Raw genomic sequence first — 17,735 nt, 5'->3', positions numbered from 1 at the left:
CAGAAAAAAACATTCTGAAAGAAGGCAGGAACAAACTTCTTTGGAATTGTTCAGTTGCCAAGAAATCAGCATGGCTTTATTCATACTGTCACCAGGAGTCAACTTTGATGCAAGGAAGATTTTACTTTTATGTCACAGTTTAACTGAGACATTTTCTGTGCTCCTATAGTTACTTTAACATTTGACTTACAGAACAAACAATATCTTTACTGACACTGTAGAGTACATTCATGTTAGGAATACAAGCATGGCATGACTGAGATTAATGCACCAGGATGTTTAGACTGCACAGGGTGGCAACAATCACACTATATTCCCAGTCTTAGTATTCTCTTAGTATTAAGGACATTGGTGATAAGTCTCTAGAGACAACAAAATGCTTCAGGATATCTTAAGAGATATAAATAGATATAAATAGAAGCACTGCCATTTTTTTTACTGTTGGAAGGAAAAAGCATACTAACCTTTATTTCATGTGTTAGAGCTAGTTCTATCAACTGGCCAAAATACTGTGCCACTGTGGTTAGTGCATCATTAATACAAGATTTCATTGACTTTAATATTTGTTCATCTTCAATCTGTATGCACCTGAAAGGAAATGTTAAAAAAAAGACACCAAAGATTCAGCCCAGTGGTGCCCTAACTTATAAACTAAGATACATTCAAGATGTTCTAGCATCTATAGCAGCTCTATAGCATAAATTTTAACCTAAACTAAAATTCATAAATTAATATGATTACCACAGTTTGTGAACCACGGATGTATAGTTATGTGGCCCAGGGATTTCCCATTCTTTTCTATTAAGAAAACTGTTCCACAAAATATATATTGAATCCCTACTGCACAAGTTCAGTGTTACCCACTAATCCAAAGGGAAGACTTTCTCTGCTAGTGGAAGGGGCCTACTGGTTTCAAATCCATTATAATGTCTTAGCTCTTCAACCCATTAAGGGCATCCATAATTTTTTAAGATAGGTTTGCTAAGGTAAAAGTCCAAGAATCAATGATGTTTAATATTACCTTTCAGTAACTGTGGTGAGCTCTGAGCACTTTTCCACCAGCATTTTTTCATACTGCAGAATATATGAATAAAAATGTGTTGCATTAACTTATTTGAAACAGAATCAAAGTATGAGCTTTATTTTCAGATACATGTAATTAACTCATTCCCAGTTCAGCAGAGCAACATGGGTAAGCAAAATGTAAGTCTTCAGAAATATGGCTAGAGGTGGGGTGGGCTTAGAGTGGATTATCAGCATTTTATTCTAGTGGGGGAGTTAGATATCAAAGGCTCTGAAAAAACACAAATGCCTTCCAGGTTCACTCTATATTGAAGGATGGGGAGTTCTATTTTTTCCCTTCCCTTTTAATGTCAAATACATAATGAGGAATGAACTATGTCAGCTCCAAACGTAGTATGTCTCTCATCCTCCCGCACCTAATCCTGTTCCAGGATATTTGGGGGGGGGATTAACTTGTCTGTGATCTCTAAAATCAAAGTTCCAAAATCTAGAAGTATCAGTTGCATCTAGAAATTACATCTACATGGAGTAGGGAGGGGAGAATTGTCTCTTCTTTCTTTCTTTCTTTCTTTCTTTCTTTCTTTCTTTCTTTCTTTCTTTCTTTCTTTCTTTCTTTCTTTCTTTCTTTCTTTCTTTCTTTCTTTCTGCAGGTAGTTAGAGATTATTTAGCTGATTGCTAAATTCACGTAACATCCATTCTTCTAAAAAGCACTCAGAGCAGCTAATCAAAATAAACAAAAGCAAGATTCCATTAAACCAAGGTTTAAGATACTCATTTGAGCTCCAGAATAGATTAGCATCTACAGGCTGGCATTCTGGATCACAGGTCCCACAACTCCTCAGTCTATATTAGAATCACATTGCTATTTAAATACAAGATACTGTTTTCTCTATCATTTCTGATATCCATCTAGAAGCCTGATCTGGATTGGGATCACAACTAATCCTTTTCCAAACCCATATATGTATGTGTGGGTTAGTGCATGTGTGTGTGTGTGTGTGTATAATCATACACTCACTGACCTGCACTTTTTTATTTTAAAATTCCATTGAGTGATCTTACTGAAATGAGCAGGTGAGTGGAAAGACAGCAAGGGAAGTATTAGGCTATCCTATTCTCATATTTGGCAATCCTACTTTAGAACACATTGCCAGGGATTAGCAACAGTATAAGAAAACACATTTTATGCATTGCATAGTTTGCCTTCAAAGTAAAAGCAAAAAGAGGTTGTAGCATAAAGAGGAGGGGCACAGACTCAATAGGACTGGTATTCATATAGAAGGTCCCAGGTTTATTTCCTGGCATCTCCAGCTGAATGGTTCAAGCAACAGATTATGGGAAAGTCCTTTGAACCGAGATCCTGATGAGCTGCTGCCAATCAAGTCAGGCAAACTGAGCTCGCTTAGATCTTTTCTTATTTGATTTGATTTCTAAGACTTCCCACTCACCAACTGATTCTAGGTGGTTTACAAGAAGATTAAGTACATCAGTAGAAGGAAAAAACCTCACAGCATTATTGTACCATGCCAGAGGCAGACAGACTGCAATTATGATTATGATTATTGTAGTTCACACAATCTGATCTGGCAAACAGCTGCTTCAGAAGCTTCCTATCAAAATAATGATGCTGATATTATTATTATTATAATAATTATATTATTATTATTACTGTTTTTTGTAGTTGTTTATACACACACACACACAAATAAGCAAAAACACAAACGCATCCTCTCCAGTTCCATGGAGTCCTAGATTTCTTTTTTTTTTAAAGTAGTTTTCATATGTATCTAGACTGTAAGTAATAGTTTCATAATATTCCTGGTTTCCCCATTCACTTTACCTGATGCATTTCTTCCCAAGAATTCCTTGTGACTGTATTATATTCATTGATCATTGATCGGACATGACAATTGACTCGTACTGTCATGCTGTGAACCCTTTGCCATCTATTCTTCTCCAGTTTTTGAACAATCCTGGTCAGCTCAGTGCTTATAATCCAAGCTCTTTTCAGCAACAATTGCAAGTTGTCACAGGCACCATATTGTGATGAAATGGGACATTCACCATGCGCATCTTCTTCTAGGCTGATTGGTTTAGACTGAAGAATACACATGCATTCACAATCAGTCATGAGCTTCAAGTCTTCCATCCAACGCTGGACTGAGTCCATCTGAATTAAATGCATACTAAAAGGAGAAAAGAAAAGAAAAACTCTATATGTTAACTCATTGTTATATATGCTGGTTTCTGTTCAGCAATTCTAATGAGGACACAGGACTCCAATGCAGAGCTCTGTTTTGGGCACAGAATTCTATATGGAATCTTCTCAATTCATTTCAAAGATAGAACACATATACAGTGGTGAGTGAAGCTCACAGGTTCATTCCAGATCATTTGGTCACCAAAAGCTCCGTATGTAATAGAAGTTCAATGGAACTTTGGACCCGTGTGTATGAAAATCAACTCAAGACCTTCTGCACATGCTTTCATAAATATTGATGGAATAGATCATGCCAAATATCCACCTGATTGTTCACCATCTCCATCAGTAGGTAACCAGATGTCTTAGCTGATACACAAATAGGGCATGATAAGAAGAACAATGCCATGCTGCTCCTTCCCTCAAATATACTACAAATATTATTTGCTAAGATGGCTAATAGCTATCGATAGACCAAAGAAAATCCTATGTGATTTTCATTGCAGAAGTTGTATTTAGCAGTTAAGAAAAGTAGATATAACCAACCCTATTTTATGTTTACATTTGAACATTTATCCTGGCTTCATTACTGACTAGAATAAGAAACATCACAATTCAGCTGTTGTTTGGGCTCAGCTCGAGTTATCTGACCCCACTGAAATCTTGCCAAGTATTGGGATCCCCGCATAGGTGGTTCAATTATTGTCACATCTGGAATGGACAAGATTGTCAATATGACTCTGGATAAGTTGCTGTGTGTTAAAGATGCATGTGTTCTCCATGGCTGAATCTTTGGTATCTGGAATTTATCAAGACATCAAGAATTTTGAATTATTCATGCATGGGGCTAGCTAAAATAATTATTATACAATACTAAAAAGAGAAATCTAAGACTGATTTGCAGCAAGAGGTTGTTGTCAACATCTGAATTAGATTTTCTTAGCCAAAGGGACCAAGAGGAAGACTTTCAAGCAATGTGGTCAATTTTTCTTAGAATTGTTTATAAAATGTTTTCTGGGCCCATCTTTTTCTTTTTTTCTGCTTTCTCTTTCTCTTTTTATCACAATTGTTAATGTTGAAGTTATATTAATTTATAAATACTATTAGGTATATGACAGTACTTTTTCCTTTTATTAATCAGTTTATCACATTTTAAAAAATAAAACCACTTTGTCTCTAGATTACCTAGGTACTATCTCTATTTGTTGAGGATATTTTCATAATACCACCATGGTTTGTATAAAGCATTTATTTATCTTGAAATCGGCACCGTTCATTTTCACAGAATCTGCTATACGTTTTAAGGGGAGTTGAAGATCAGAGTATTCACTAACTCCATGGCATTAATAATAAAAAGCTGTTGCTTATATTCAATTCTACATTCAATTCTATGACCCATTAAGTTCAATGAATTTTATTCCTTGCCAAGTGCATAAAAGACTGCAGCATTAATTATCTTTTGAAGGGACAGTGATCTAATTCCTTGATTATTGTGGTGCCCCTTTTCTTAAAGTTCTCCAGTTCTAATAAAATCCACAGATGGGAGACCAGAATTACACAGTTATTTTCCACATGAGTGAATCACTTACTCACTCACTCACTCACTCACTCACTCACTCAAATATATGTATGCATTTTGCCATTTTATTGTCTACCTGATTCGCAGTATTTGCTAAAGTTGGATTAGCCTTGTTCAGTGTTACTGGGCTACACATTTTATGGATCTTCTTGTGATATGAAGATTTATTTCAGGATTAGAATCATAACTAAATGACAGTATAATTTATTACTTGGTTAGGAGAGGAAGAACTTCTTGATCCAAATCTCTTCAGATACATGACAGCTAGAGAAAAAAATGAATCCCCTTTTTCTGCTATTTTGGTTATAATGTACAGATGGGACAATGGGAAAATATGTGGTTGAAAGGATTGAAATTTATACTATGTTATAATCTTAAAGAGAGCTTTTATAAAATGATGTACTGTTGGTATATGACACCAAAAAAAAAAACCCAAACCCTATCTAGAATGTACCAGGGTACTTCAAATCTATGTTGGAAATGTGAACAAGAAGGGTCATTTTATTATGCTTGGTGGATGTGCAAAAAAGCTAGAAAATTTTGGGTTCAAATACATACACTGATTCAGAGGATTTTAAAGATTAATATACAACTGAAACCAGAACTTTTCCTCTTTGGATTGCTGGGTAAACAGCTGGGAAAAAAGTCTTTGTTTTTATATATGATAATCACAGTGAGATTATTGTATGCACAAAGATGGAAAGATTTGGCAATACCTACAATGAAGGAATGGTTGGTGAAGATGATAGAACTTGCTGAGATGGCCAAATTGACCTGTCTGAGTACAGAAAAGACAATATGTACATTTATTGCTGACTAGAAACCCCTTATGGACTTTTTGTGTAAAACTGAAAAAAAAATGAACTTATGATCTATGGTTTTGATGATCAGATAAAATCGATTATAGAAAGAAGAGAGTCATGATGTAACTGTAGAGAAAGAGGTAAATTTACAATTATAACCGCTGTAAAGATGTAAGATCAGAAGCCACTTCTTGATATCTTTTCTCTTTCTTTTCTCTTTTTCTTCTACCTTTTTTCTTTTGTTTTTTTCTTGCACTTTAGCTTTCTCTTTTATTTTTTACTTTTTCCTTTTTCCTTTTTCTTTCTTATTCTATTTTAGTTCGTATTCATTTTTACTCTTGTATTTAAAACTTTCAATAAAATTATATTTTTAAAAAAGGTTCTGATTCTATAGCAAACCCTCAAAGAATCTTCCCTGAAACAGGCCAGACTAAGTCTTTAGCTTCATTTCTGCTTCATCTTAGCCTCCACTCTCACCTTCCACTATTACAGAGTGATAGGAATGGGAGCCACTGGGTTTTGAAATCCTGGTAATCTATTTTAAGGAGAAAAGGCTATTCTCTTATCTTTCGGCATAAAGCTTGAAGTAAATAAACAAGTAACGAAAAGTTATATTTCTGCCCAACTAATCTACTGATATACTTAGAGCAGCTTGGAAGCTTGGATTCTAAAGTCCAAATCACCACATGCATTCAGTCTTAGACTGGTTTATTATTAGCTAACATGATTAAAGGTCAGTTAATGGTGTGATTCTGCAAGCTGACTCAAGACATTAGTCATGATTTTGGGTGGAGGGGAGGTAACAATTTTGCAAGACCACTTCTTCCCCCGCTAAAAAAAAAGCAGCTGTTAAAACAATGCTCGTATGCTGCTATGAAATGAAAACAATGAAATGATTTGAATAGAAATTATGGGGGGGGGGGGTTCCAGTTTGAAGATGGTGAAAGTATCTGTAAAAAAAAGAATTATTCTTTTGCCGAACCTTAGCTACATATGACATGGCAATGAGTTTGGTGTGCAATAACTTTTATGGCTATAATCTGACATTTGTCTGAATCAAATGAGACGATGTGGTCAAAAGCATCCACAAAATTCCTATTTTTTCCCTGCATATTATGAATAGCCCCTGCTAAAACACAAATGCCCCTCCTGAGTTTGGGAGTTGATTTCCTCTGAGGGATTTTCCAAGCAGAATTTCTTCCAGCTCCTGTAGAATTTATTCTCATCAAACTACTGTCAATTCCTTCACCAGCAGGGGGATCTCTATGGGGTGATTTCATTCCCTCCCTCCTTGGTCATCAAAAAAGAGGGGGGGGGAACCTGCCCCCAATTGTGAATTTTTTTACAGCTTTTACTTATATCATTAGGAAACAGTATACAGACATATGAATAATATAACACGGGTGCAATGATAACATCAAATGGTATTGATCTCAATGGGGATGATTCCCCCAGTATCTTGCTTAAACAATCCCACTCTCCCCACTCCCTTGGCAAATAAGCTTACTGTAATTATCTTGGCCATTGGAATTTAGTAATTCTTCTCTCCCTCTCTTCCAGGCTCCTTCCTTTAGGGCTAGGTCTCCGGTCTGCTTCTCTCAGCATCTCCTCCTTTGGCCCCCCAAACCATGGTTCACCCCCCAGCCGAATTCCCTGGCCAATTCTCCCAGAAAGGAAACTTCCAGCCCCTCGGGCTCTACCTGAGCTGAACTGTCTACCAATGCCCCAGAATCCTTTGCAGGAAGTCTTGTGCCTTTTCTCCTTTACCTCTTACTCACAAGTAGTCTTTCTGCCAACAGAAGGAAGATTTCCCACTCTGCCTTATCCAAACTCCACTCCTCTGTCTCCCTCTGTCCCTCTCCCACATCTAAAGTTGGACCCTTATATATTTCTGACCTAGCACTCTGTCTTCTCCTTGAGCTATGTTTGTTTTGTTCAATTCAGTCCCCCATTATCTTTAGGGACCAGTTAAACTATAACTGGGGGGGGGGGGCAGGCCTAGGTAAAGCTTCCTCTCTCTCTCTCTCCTCAAATTATGTTTCTCTATTTACTTGTTATCTCCATAGATCCCATTTTCTGGATTTACCTAGAAATAAATTGGTGTGAATTTAGTGGATTATATTTCTAAGTATTCTAGAATTAGAATCCAAAAAAGCTTTCATATGAAACCGACAGCTTTGGGGTTGTGCTTAAATGACATGAGTTGTATAATCAGTACAAATACTGATACCTGGTTTAAGGTGCATTCAAATACTTCCTATCACATACACATCATATATTTGGATCCGGATCTGGTGATGGAAAGGCTCATGCTTGCAAAGGGGAACAAGATCCAGTGGAGCTCCAATTGGGAGAAGCTGGTGGAGGGTAATATTCCCTTAATCCTGCATCCCCAATAACTCATCTCATCAACTCCCCAGAGCAGATTTGGGGAAACAAACAGGGGCTGACATAGGAAAGGGTGTTGGTGAATATTGCCTTCCCACTTCCTCTAACAGCTCAGTGTTTCCCCCACATCTGGGTTGGATGTGTATGTGTGTATGAAAGAGAGAGAACGAGCCCAGATGCACAAAATAAAGTCTACACTGAATTTCACAAGTAAACTTATATTCACTATGTAAAATACTGCTGCACTAGGTGTAATTCATACTTCCAATTGAAATCTGAACTACAGTTAGAACTCTGCCATTCAGAGTACACACCATGACTTCAATTTTTTTTAAAAAACCTACAAGTTCATAGCTTGAGGCATCACTATATTTTATATTACTTCTTTAATTCCAGTTAAAATTAAAATCAATATGTGAACTAGCAGTCAGAAAGCTTACAGGGCAGAATAGCTATATTGTTAGAAGTATTATACTGGCAATCATTCTGAGCCCAATCTGACAGCAGTAAAGAGAGCACTGCCCTTATTGTTCCTCTCAGTGGTGCTCTAGACTCAGAACCTAATAAGGTTTCATTAAGCAAAGCTGAAAGTATTAAAAAATAGCATGCTTTGGAAGAAAGGGGGGGGGGAATGCAATCATCATGAAAAATATTGCTGACATATAGTGGTGTTCCAACTTAAATTTTAAAAATCTATTATGTCGCCCATTTGGCTGTCTTGAAGATTGGTTGGGCATACAGCTTCAGTAAATTCAATCCTTGTGATGCAAATTCTGATTTGCATCAAAAATAATGTCCCTTTCTAAATCAGGAAGAAGAGAATTATGTTGTGGACATTTACATTTCATTTACAAGATTCACAGATAGTATTCTGATGTGAAATGCAAATATGTTTTCACAGAGATTCAGAAAAGATGAGCTAAAGTTCACTTGTAGAGCACTCTGGTACTGATTCTCCAGAGAGGGCTGAGGAAACCTAGACAGAAACTACCAGTTTGCAGACAATACTGAGGTGGTAGGACTTGTTTTATTTATTTATTTATTTATTTATTCATTCATTCATTCATTCAATGTATATCATCTAATCTCTTCTATAGCTTCATATGCTTGTTGAAATAATTAACATAGTTATGTATAAGAGTGTGCTTTTTTAATTTTGTTATGTGGAATTGAGAGGTACATCAAGAGTAAATTGAATTCAATGAACAGTTTCTTAAGAAGTGTGTCAACATTGTAGGAGAGCTGTGTTAGCCTAGGTAGCCAAAATCAGAAGAATCCTATAGCACCTTTTCAAACTAACAATTTAAAAAAAAAATACAAGCTTTCATGAAATACAGCTCACTTCATCAAATATATGGAGTGGCTAAACTGATGTGGGATTTAAAATGGAATGAGGCAGGAGACAAAAAAGGAGGGCAAGACAGTAGTTATGCTGATGCAGATTACATATTAGACAGATTGCGAGTACAACTGAAATGTGTTGGAAACCCACTGTGTTTGCTGAGACCTTTGGAGATGGCGTGAAACCTTTTGAAGTATGTGAGTTCAACAGCCTTCACTCAATGATACAGTTAATGTCTCGTTTTTCCAAAATGGTTGCTTTGAACTTTGCAGTTGAGTGACCTGGGAAGTTGAAATGCTCTGATATAAATCTGAGCTTGTTTTGAATTCCAATGTCAAACTTGTGGCCATTAATTCTTTTGTGCAAAGTTTGGCCTGTTTGTCCTATGTAGAATCCAGAGGGGCATTGCCGGCATTAGAGGAAGTACGTGTGAAGGCACCTCTGATCTTATGCTCATGAGAATCTGGTTTAGGTTGGCTAGTTGTTTGTATGCAAGCTTGAGTCTGCCACCCAGTGCCTGGGAAAGTGAAGTGCCATTATCCAATATGGGTTGTAGCTTATGAATGATGTGCCAAAGTGGTTTTTGCTGTGAGCTATATTTGACAACCAGTGATGTTCTTTCTGTGGTCTGTCTTTTAGTAGGTCATCCCTGAGAAATGATCTGGCTCTATTTACTTGTCTCTTGATCTCATTGGATGCATAGTTCAGTCAGGAGCATCTCTAACAACTGGGTCAGAACAAATGTGATTGTAGCACAGAGCCTGACTATAGGTGATAGGTTATGTGTTCTGGGTGGAAGCTGGAAATATGTATGTATGCATGGTTGAAAATGAATGGATGCTGAATGAATGTGGACTTAATACTGAAGAACAAGAGCAGCACACTGGGTTGGTTTGATCATGAACACTTTGCAAAAGGAATATATATACTAAGAGTGAATAGGGCAAGAGGAAGACGACAGAAAAATTATAATAGATGGAATTGATTAGATCCTCAAAGAAAGGTGAGAACAAAATACAATGGAACAATATATGAAAGCAAGAATGATTTACAGGGACAAAAAGGTAATTAACCCCTGGAAGACAGGCTGCTTAGATAAGCTAGTGCTTCCTATTTCCTACTCTTGCAAGTTGTGAGATAACAAACTTCCTGCTCTAACCCCAATTATTTATTTTGTACTTTTGTCTTAGCATGCTCCCAATATCATACTTCCCCTTCACTTATAACAAAGCTTAGATTTATTTTATTTAAGTAGGAGAATTCTACTAGACCAATTTTCTAGTTGTTCAAATTAAGAATATAATTCAATTTATTTTTTTAAAAAAAAACTCTCTAGAATTTTAAAGTAGAGACAAAACTGGTAGGTCTTACAATCCAATTTAGGTTTCCATCTTAAATCTAGTTATGTCATATGAAAATAAGTGCTAAATTATGAGTAATAGCTCAGGTTTAACTGGTGTTTAGCTTATGCCTTAAATCGCATAGACTGCAATCCTACATTGACATTTCTGGGAGCAAGCCCTATTCAATTCAGTGAAATGTACTGATTAGACACATAAAAACTGCAGAGTCAGGAAACAGGCATAAGATATATGAGGCAGTAATAATTTCTTTTCTCCCTGGTATAATGCTATTACTTCCTCTAACTCTTACTCCCATTATTTTTAATAGATCAGTAACAGATCCTGCCAATTAAATGGCTAGGGTTTTTTTCTGCAGTCATACAATTCTGTGGTTGCATGCTGTGAGCTTTTATTTATACAAATACAAGATTCACTGTATCTTAGTTGATCTTTTTTGTTAGGATGCTAGAACATCATTTCCTAGTTGTTCATTTATTCAGCTTTTTCATTCAGGTTCTTGTATTCATGACATTTTTAAACTCACAAATACTTAAGTGACAAACATGGATTAATAACATTTGATATACAATACTGTGCAAAAGTTTTAGGCAGGTGTGAGAAAATGCTGTAAAGTAAGGATGCTTTCAAAAATATATATTGTAATTGTTTATGTTTATCAATTTACAAAATGCAAAGTGAGCGAACAGAAGAGAAACCCAAATCAAATCAATATTTGGTGTGACCACCCTTTGCCTTCAAAAGAGCATAAATTCTTCTATGTACACTTGCACACAGCTTTTGGAGGAACTCGGCAGGTAGGTTGTTCCAAATATCTTGGAGAACTAACCACAGATCTCCTGTGGATGTAGGCTGCCTCAAAGCCTTCTGTCTCTTCATGTAATCCCAGACAGATGCCATGATGTTGAGATCTGGGCTCTGTGGAGATAAAACCATCACTTCCAGGACTCCTTGTTCTTCTTTATGCTGAAGATAGTTCTTAATGACACTGGCTGTAAGTTTGGGGTCGTTGTCCTGCTGCAGAATAAATTTGGGACCAATCACATGCCTCCCTGATGGTATGGCATGATGGATAAGTATCTGCCTGTATTTCTCAGCATTGAGGACACTATTGATCCTGACCAAATCTCCAACTCCATTTGCAGAAATTCAGCCCCAAACTTGCAAGGAACCTCCACCATGCTTCACTGTTGCCTGCAGACACTCATTATTGTACCGCTCTCCAGCCCTTGGGCAAACAAACTGCCTCTTGCTACAGCCAAATCTTTCAAATTTTGACTCATCAGTCCAGATCACCTCAGGACATTTTTATGCACCCCAGTTCCTATGTTTTCATGCATAGTTGAGTCACTTAGCCTTGTTTCCATGTCGGGGGTATGGCTTTTTGGCCGCAATTCTTCCATGAAGACCACTTCTGGCCAGACTTCTCCAGACAGTAGATGGGTGTACCTGGATCCCACTGGTTTCCACTAGTTCTGTGCAATGGTACTGCTGGACATCTTCTAATGTCAAAGGGAAGTAAGCATGATGTGTCTTCCATTTGCTGCATTAAGTTTCCTTGGCTGACCACTGCGTCTACAGTCCTCAGCATTGCCTGTTTCTTTGTGCTTCTTCAAAAGAGCTTGAACAGCACATCTTGAAACCCGTCTGCTTTTGAAGTTTTTGCCTGGGAGAGACCTTGCTAATGCAGTATAACTACCTTGTGTCTTGTTGCTGTGTTCAGTCTTACCATGGCGTATGACCTGTGACATGAAACTATCTTCCACAACCTCACCTTAGTAGCAGAGTTTGGCTGTTCCTCATTCAGTTTTAAGCCTCCTACACAGCTGTTTCTGTTTCAGTTAATGACTGTGTTTCAACCTACATATGAAATTGATGATCATTAGCACCTGCTTGGTATAATTGGTTAATCATACACCTGATATACACCAATCCTACAAGATCCCTGATTTTGTGCAAGTGTACAAAGTGTGCAAGTGTAAGAATTGATGCTGGTTTGAAGCCAAAGGGTAGTCACACCAAATATTGATTTGATTTAGATTCTTCTTCTGTTTGCTCACTTGGCATTTTGTAAATTGATAAACATAAACAATTACAGTACATATTTTTGAAAGCATTCTTACTTTACAGCATTTTTTTCACACCTGCCTAAAACTTTTGCACAGTACTGTATGTCTTAATCAAAATCACATGCTTCCATGGAACTTTCACGCAATGCTTATGGAGCTCAAGAGAAACCAATGAAAAAAGATTTCCAAAGCTGGAGTATATACTATTATACAACTTGAAACTATATTCATTTACCAAACATACCATCTGTACATGTGCCATCTTTCATATATGCATTTCACTATATGTGCACCTCAAGAAATAAGAAAAGGAAAAGCATATCCATTACTGTATATGAGAGAGAGAGAGAGAGAGAGAGAGAGAGAGAGAGAGAGAGAGAGAGAGAGAGAGATCATCTTCCCTTCAAAGAATTCAGTGTCATATCCACCTCTTATTCTTTCCTATTCTGTGGAATAGGATATGCTGAAAAATTGTGGCTGATTCAAGGTCACCAAGAAAGCTTATGGTTGCATGTAAATTTGAACCTGAGTCTTCTCAGTCTGAGTCCACTGCTTAAATTAGTATGTCCAGTAGAGTTTAAGCAGTTAACAAAAATCTACCTTACATTTGTTAACTATGATTTATGCAGTACTTCATGCTTATACAGCCATAATATTCTTAATATCCATGTTATTCTATAAAGCTTCCCACCATGAAGCAGGCAAAGCATTTGGCCCATATTGATCCATTAGAACATGTTCATGTTGAAGATGTCTCCACTGTTTCAAATTGGGAAGACCAAGTTCAGTTTGAAGTCAGGAAATTACCTCACTTGATAATTAACTTTCTGTATAGTCACATCGATTCTTGGGACTGTATAGGAGTTAAGACTAAATAACTAAATAAGAAAAATTAAGATTTGAACCTACAACCCTGCCTATTTCACCTTCAGGAGATAATTGATGGCTGATAGATGATGCTGGATGGGAGGGGGAAAAAAGACAGGGAATCCACCAGTTGTTGCCCTGAAACCACCCCACATGAGATTTCTGGGGTATTTTTGGAATGTATACCATTTATCACGTGGTGGCCCACTTGCTTTTCAGAATCTATTACAAGCTTCTTTCTTATCTGAGTTAAAGATGATGTGGATCATCTGGTCTAAGTGTTTCTACTAAAGGAACTCCAGAATCTTGCTTTTTAAGATACATTTATCCTTCAGGATTTCCCTTATTAATTTCCTTACATCAAGCATGGAGAAACTGGATCAAAGTTCAGATACAGCTAATGACATTTCCTCCATTTTATCCACTAGCAGTGTTACAACTAAGTATATTTAGTCATGAGGCAAAGGGATGGGTTTTTAAATGACTACATATTTCACTTGGGATATGAACATTTGGGGGGGGGATTTTTATAAGTCATTATATAATTATCTGTAACTACTGTACATGCCTAGCCACCTAACCCTGAAATGTTTTTTAAAAATCAGAAGAAAATATGCTGCGGCCATCTGCTTCGGGTGCCAGCTATCTCAAGTCAGCTGATCCAAAGGCTGAGCTTGTTTATTGATGCTTGTTTAGTGGTCATTTGAATATTTTGGTTGGCAGAGCCCTGGATTTTGTCTGCAAAAGTCCAGCCTTAGCTAGTGTCGCTTTTATCCCTGCCTCTCCCTGCAAATCCTGTCTCTTATTCTTGGCTGCTCTTCCTTAAGATTTATCCTTCCCAGAGCTCAAGATGCTTCATTACTCAGTGCTAATGGGTTCTCCTCCTAGAGCTAAAAATGTGTTATTTCCTGGTCAGCTACTAATCAGAGATAACAAGCTCAAAACTCAAACTCTTTCTTTAGGAGTGTTGAGTGGGGTTTCATTCTTTCTCTGAAGAAAAGAAGGAGCCATTATGTATTCCTTATTTTTTCTGCATGATGACAAGCAGAGGTTGAAAGATGGAGATGGTTCAGGAAAAGAGAGATTCTAATGAAAACCCCACCTCCTGAAGTCACCTGGTCACCAGCACCTCACTTAAAAAGAAATAAAATCAATTAAATTTTGAATTTTGAGGGAAAGCAGTTTTTAAATGTCTTCAGATAAATAAATAAATAAATAAATAAATAAATAAATAAATAAATTTAGATGAGGCTGAATTTAGAGTTTAGAACTGTACCCACATTGTAGTATAAAACAGGTTAATTTTAATATATAACATTAACAGAGAAAAAAGAATGAGCAGCACAAGACAGATTTTTCATCAAGGTAGGAAAATATTACAACTTGGTTAAAATGGAACCTAAGGTTTGGAGGGCATATTAGAATAAAGCATATCCATTTTCCTTCACAAAAGGAATCCAAAGTTTATTTACTTCTCAGTGACTGTTAAATAGAAATAAAGTACTGTATTGAATTTCTATTACTTGTAAGCACATACAGACTCAATATTCTTTTTTTTTTTTCTTGGTCCCTTTGAGTCAGTGTCAAAATGGTGGCCACAATGGTGCAATTAAAGTTCCATCTGTTTTTTTATGCATATCACTTCCATCGCACCATCATGGCTACCATCTTGGTTTTTTGACACCCTTGAGCATAACTATATAGATACAGTTTCTCAGGACATAGTCCACACATCTTAAAATTGCCAAGGCTGAGAAACACTGTTCTAAGTTGTACAAAACAAGATGAGAAACTATGACAATGTCATAATGATGCATCATTCCTGTTTCTATTGGATAACATGAAGTAGAGATGCAACATACCTGAGAGATACCCAATAAATAAAAAGGAGAAATTGGAAGCCAAGACATATAAGTGATCACTGTGTTTGTCAAAAGCTAAAATACCAACACGCTTAAGAAAAGCTAGGAGGCTCTTCTGCCAGTTCTGTTATGATTTTGCTTGACAGAGATAATTGAAAAAATGATTGTAAGTCCTTCCCCTCCATCCTTAGCAAACAGAGGATCAAATTAAGGCTGCACTTATGTAGGAAGTCGCACTGAACTCAGTGAAGCTTCTGCATGGACAATTAAGAGGATAAACAGGAATTTAAAAAGTAAATGTAAGTAAGAAAAAGTGGACGAAAGAAACACAAGGATCTTCAATATGAACTACCTAGGATAAAAATATTTTTATCCAGTAAGAAAATTACCTCCTTGGAAAAATGTGATGTGAATGGCTATTCACTAGTTTATCAGATTCACAGGTGAAAAGGAGCTCAATTAGGCAATAAGGGAGAAAGATATAGTCTTTAATAAGGTATGGATCATAGATAAAAATTATCCGTATCTTACTTTTCACATCTTCTCCTCTCAAGATCTGGATGGATTCATCTCTTGCATATTGGTTGTTGCTGTTATTATTATTAAAAAGGTATTTCAAGGATACCACTTCACTATAATGTAGTACATGCATAATACAACTTAGCTTCTTTCAAGTGACATGTGGACAAAGCTGAAGGGGGGGGGGGAAGTAAGATGGCTTCTCTGAAAGCATCTAGTTAATTCAGGAGACACAAACCCATGTTGTGTCCTAGCTTTCAATCCCAAACCCAGGTTCCACCAGAACAACATTGCATCTCAGAACAAGTTTTTCCATTACCATCAGAGTGCAGGCAAAGAATTGGCCTTTGTCATTAGATACGTGACCCTCAAAGGTGAATATGAATTATTTGCAGCCTATTTCTCATATTTAAAAAAACAGACTAGTGGCAGACAATGTATTTGTGCACTGAGAGCAGAGGCATCAGGGAGGGAGGGAGGGAGGGAGGGGGGTGTCAAAATCTGCAAGACAACAGGCATAGCATCCCCCTCCAATCCTGATTGTGATGGGCCCACCATTTTTTATATTTTCACCCTCTCTGTGGATGTTGCTGAAGAACAGCTGCATTCCCTCAGGGTTAATTTGTTCAGGGCCATGTGGTAAGGAGAGAATGGATGTTTTTAGAGCCTTAAATGGGTGGAAATGGCTATTTTCTCTCTAATACCCCTTTTTCCTTTTTTTTTTTTTTTTGACACATTCTCCTCTCTCTCTGAAAAGCAGATGACAGTAATGGGAGAGATATCTTTTGCAAGAACTGTGAACCAGTCTTATGTAAACAGATTCCAAAATTAGGCCCTATATGTATACCTTTAATTTCGACACATTTTTTAAAAAGCTGGAAAGTAGTGATCTAGTCCTCTTGTAATACCTATACTCAGGTTGAATAAAGGGACATTTGCCTATCACTGCAGTCAAACCTGATGAATATTACTGTACTTTGTTAGGCTTTGCTGCAATTGAGCAAAGGTCTAAATAGTAAGGTATACAATCTAAGATACTTTCTGCAACAACTTGTGTGCACCTACCAGGAAACCTATTGTTCTCTGCATCTCATCCTAATTTCATCTAAGCAATGTAGATTTATATTGGCTATGACAAAGATTACATTGGTTTGGCTCCATAGTTGTCCTTCCACTAGGAGTAACTCCTGAACCAAGGGGTCTCTTCAGGACATGATTTTGGCTGATGCTGATTTTACCTTTCCACCTTGCAGCTTCTTCAACCTTCTGAAAATAGGTGAATTCCTGTAAGAACCTTTGCTGAATCAACCAGTTTCTATGGGCAGACAGAACCTTTTAATTCTCCAAAAGCTCAGTTAGGAACCAATCCACTTTATGCAACATATAGTAGAGGTACCAGTTTCAACTATCTAAAGCAGTGTTTCTCAACCAGTGTTTCTCAAACTTGGCAACTTTAAGATGTGTGGACTTCAGATCACAGAATTCCCACCCAGCATGCCTCCTCCCATATGTAACCAGTTAAACTTGGTCAGAGGTTGCACATAGCATCTGGTGGGAAGCCTTCAAAAGTACTATTGTTGGCATGATGGCAATTTGTTATTATTTTATCTAATTAAGCTAATCTTGGGATCTGGGAGGAAGGATGAGCTAATACCTCTCCAATGGGAGTATGGTTGTAACACGTTGTGACAAGCCCTGCCTCATAGTGATTTCACTATGCA

At 37.1% G+C, this 17,735-nt stretch overlaps 1 protein-coding gene across 1 annotated transcript in view; it reads right to left on the bottom strand.

Annotated features, from left to right (window-relative positions):
• Positions 1 to 17,735, bottom strand: part of INSC (INSC spindle orientation adaptor protein) — a 141,320-nt gene that overhangs the window by 64,442 nt on the left and 59,143 nt on the right. Inside the window, exons 4-6 of the mRNA XM_088145989.1 lie at positions 2,865 to 3,210; positions 1,022 to 1,074; positions 465 to 588 (exon numbers count right to left, since the gene is read on the bottom strand). Of these exons, the coding sequence (XP_088002115.1) occupies positions 465 to 588; positions 1,022 to 1,074; positions 2,865 to 3,210 (523 nt within the window). The remainder of the gene's footprint in view (positions 1 to 464; positions 589 to 1,021; positions 1,075 to 2,864; positions 3,211 to 17,735) is intronic.

This window comes from Python bivittatus, unplaced genomic scaffold (assembly GCF_059951505.1).
Source record: "Python bivittatus isolate LINGU-HERP-01145 unplaced genomic scaffold, Pbiv_v1 ctg000480_np1212, whole genome shotgun sequence".
NCBI lineage: Eukaryota > Metazoa > Chordata > Lepidosauria > Squamata > Pythonidae > Python > Python bivittatus.
Note: the sequence above shows the minus strand (reverse complement) of the source record. Positions and strands in the feature narration are given on the sequence as shown.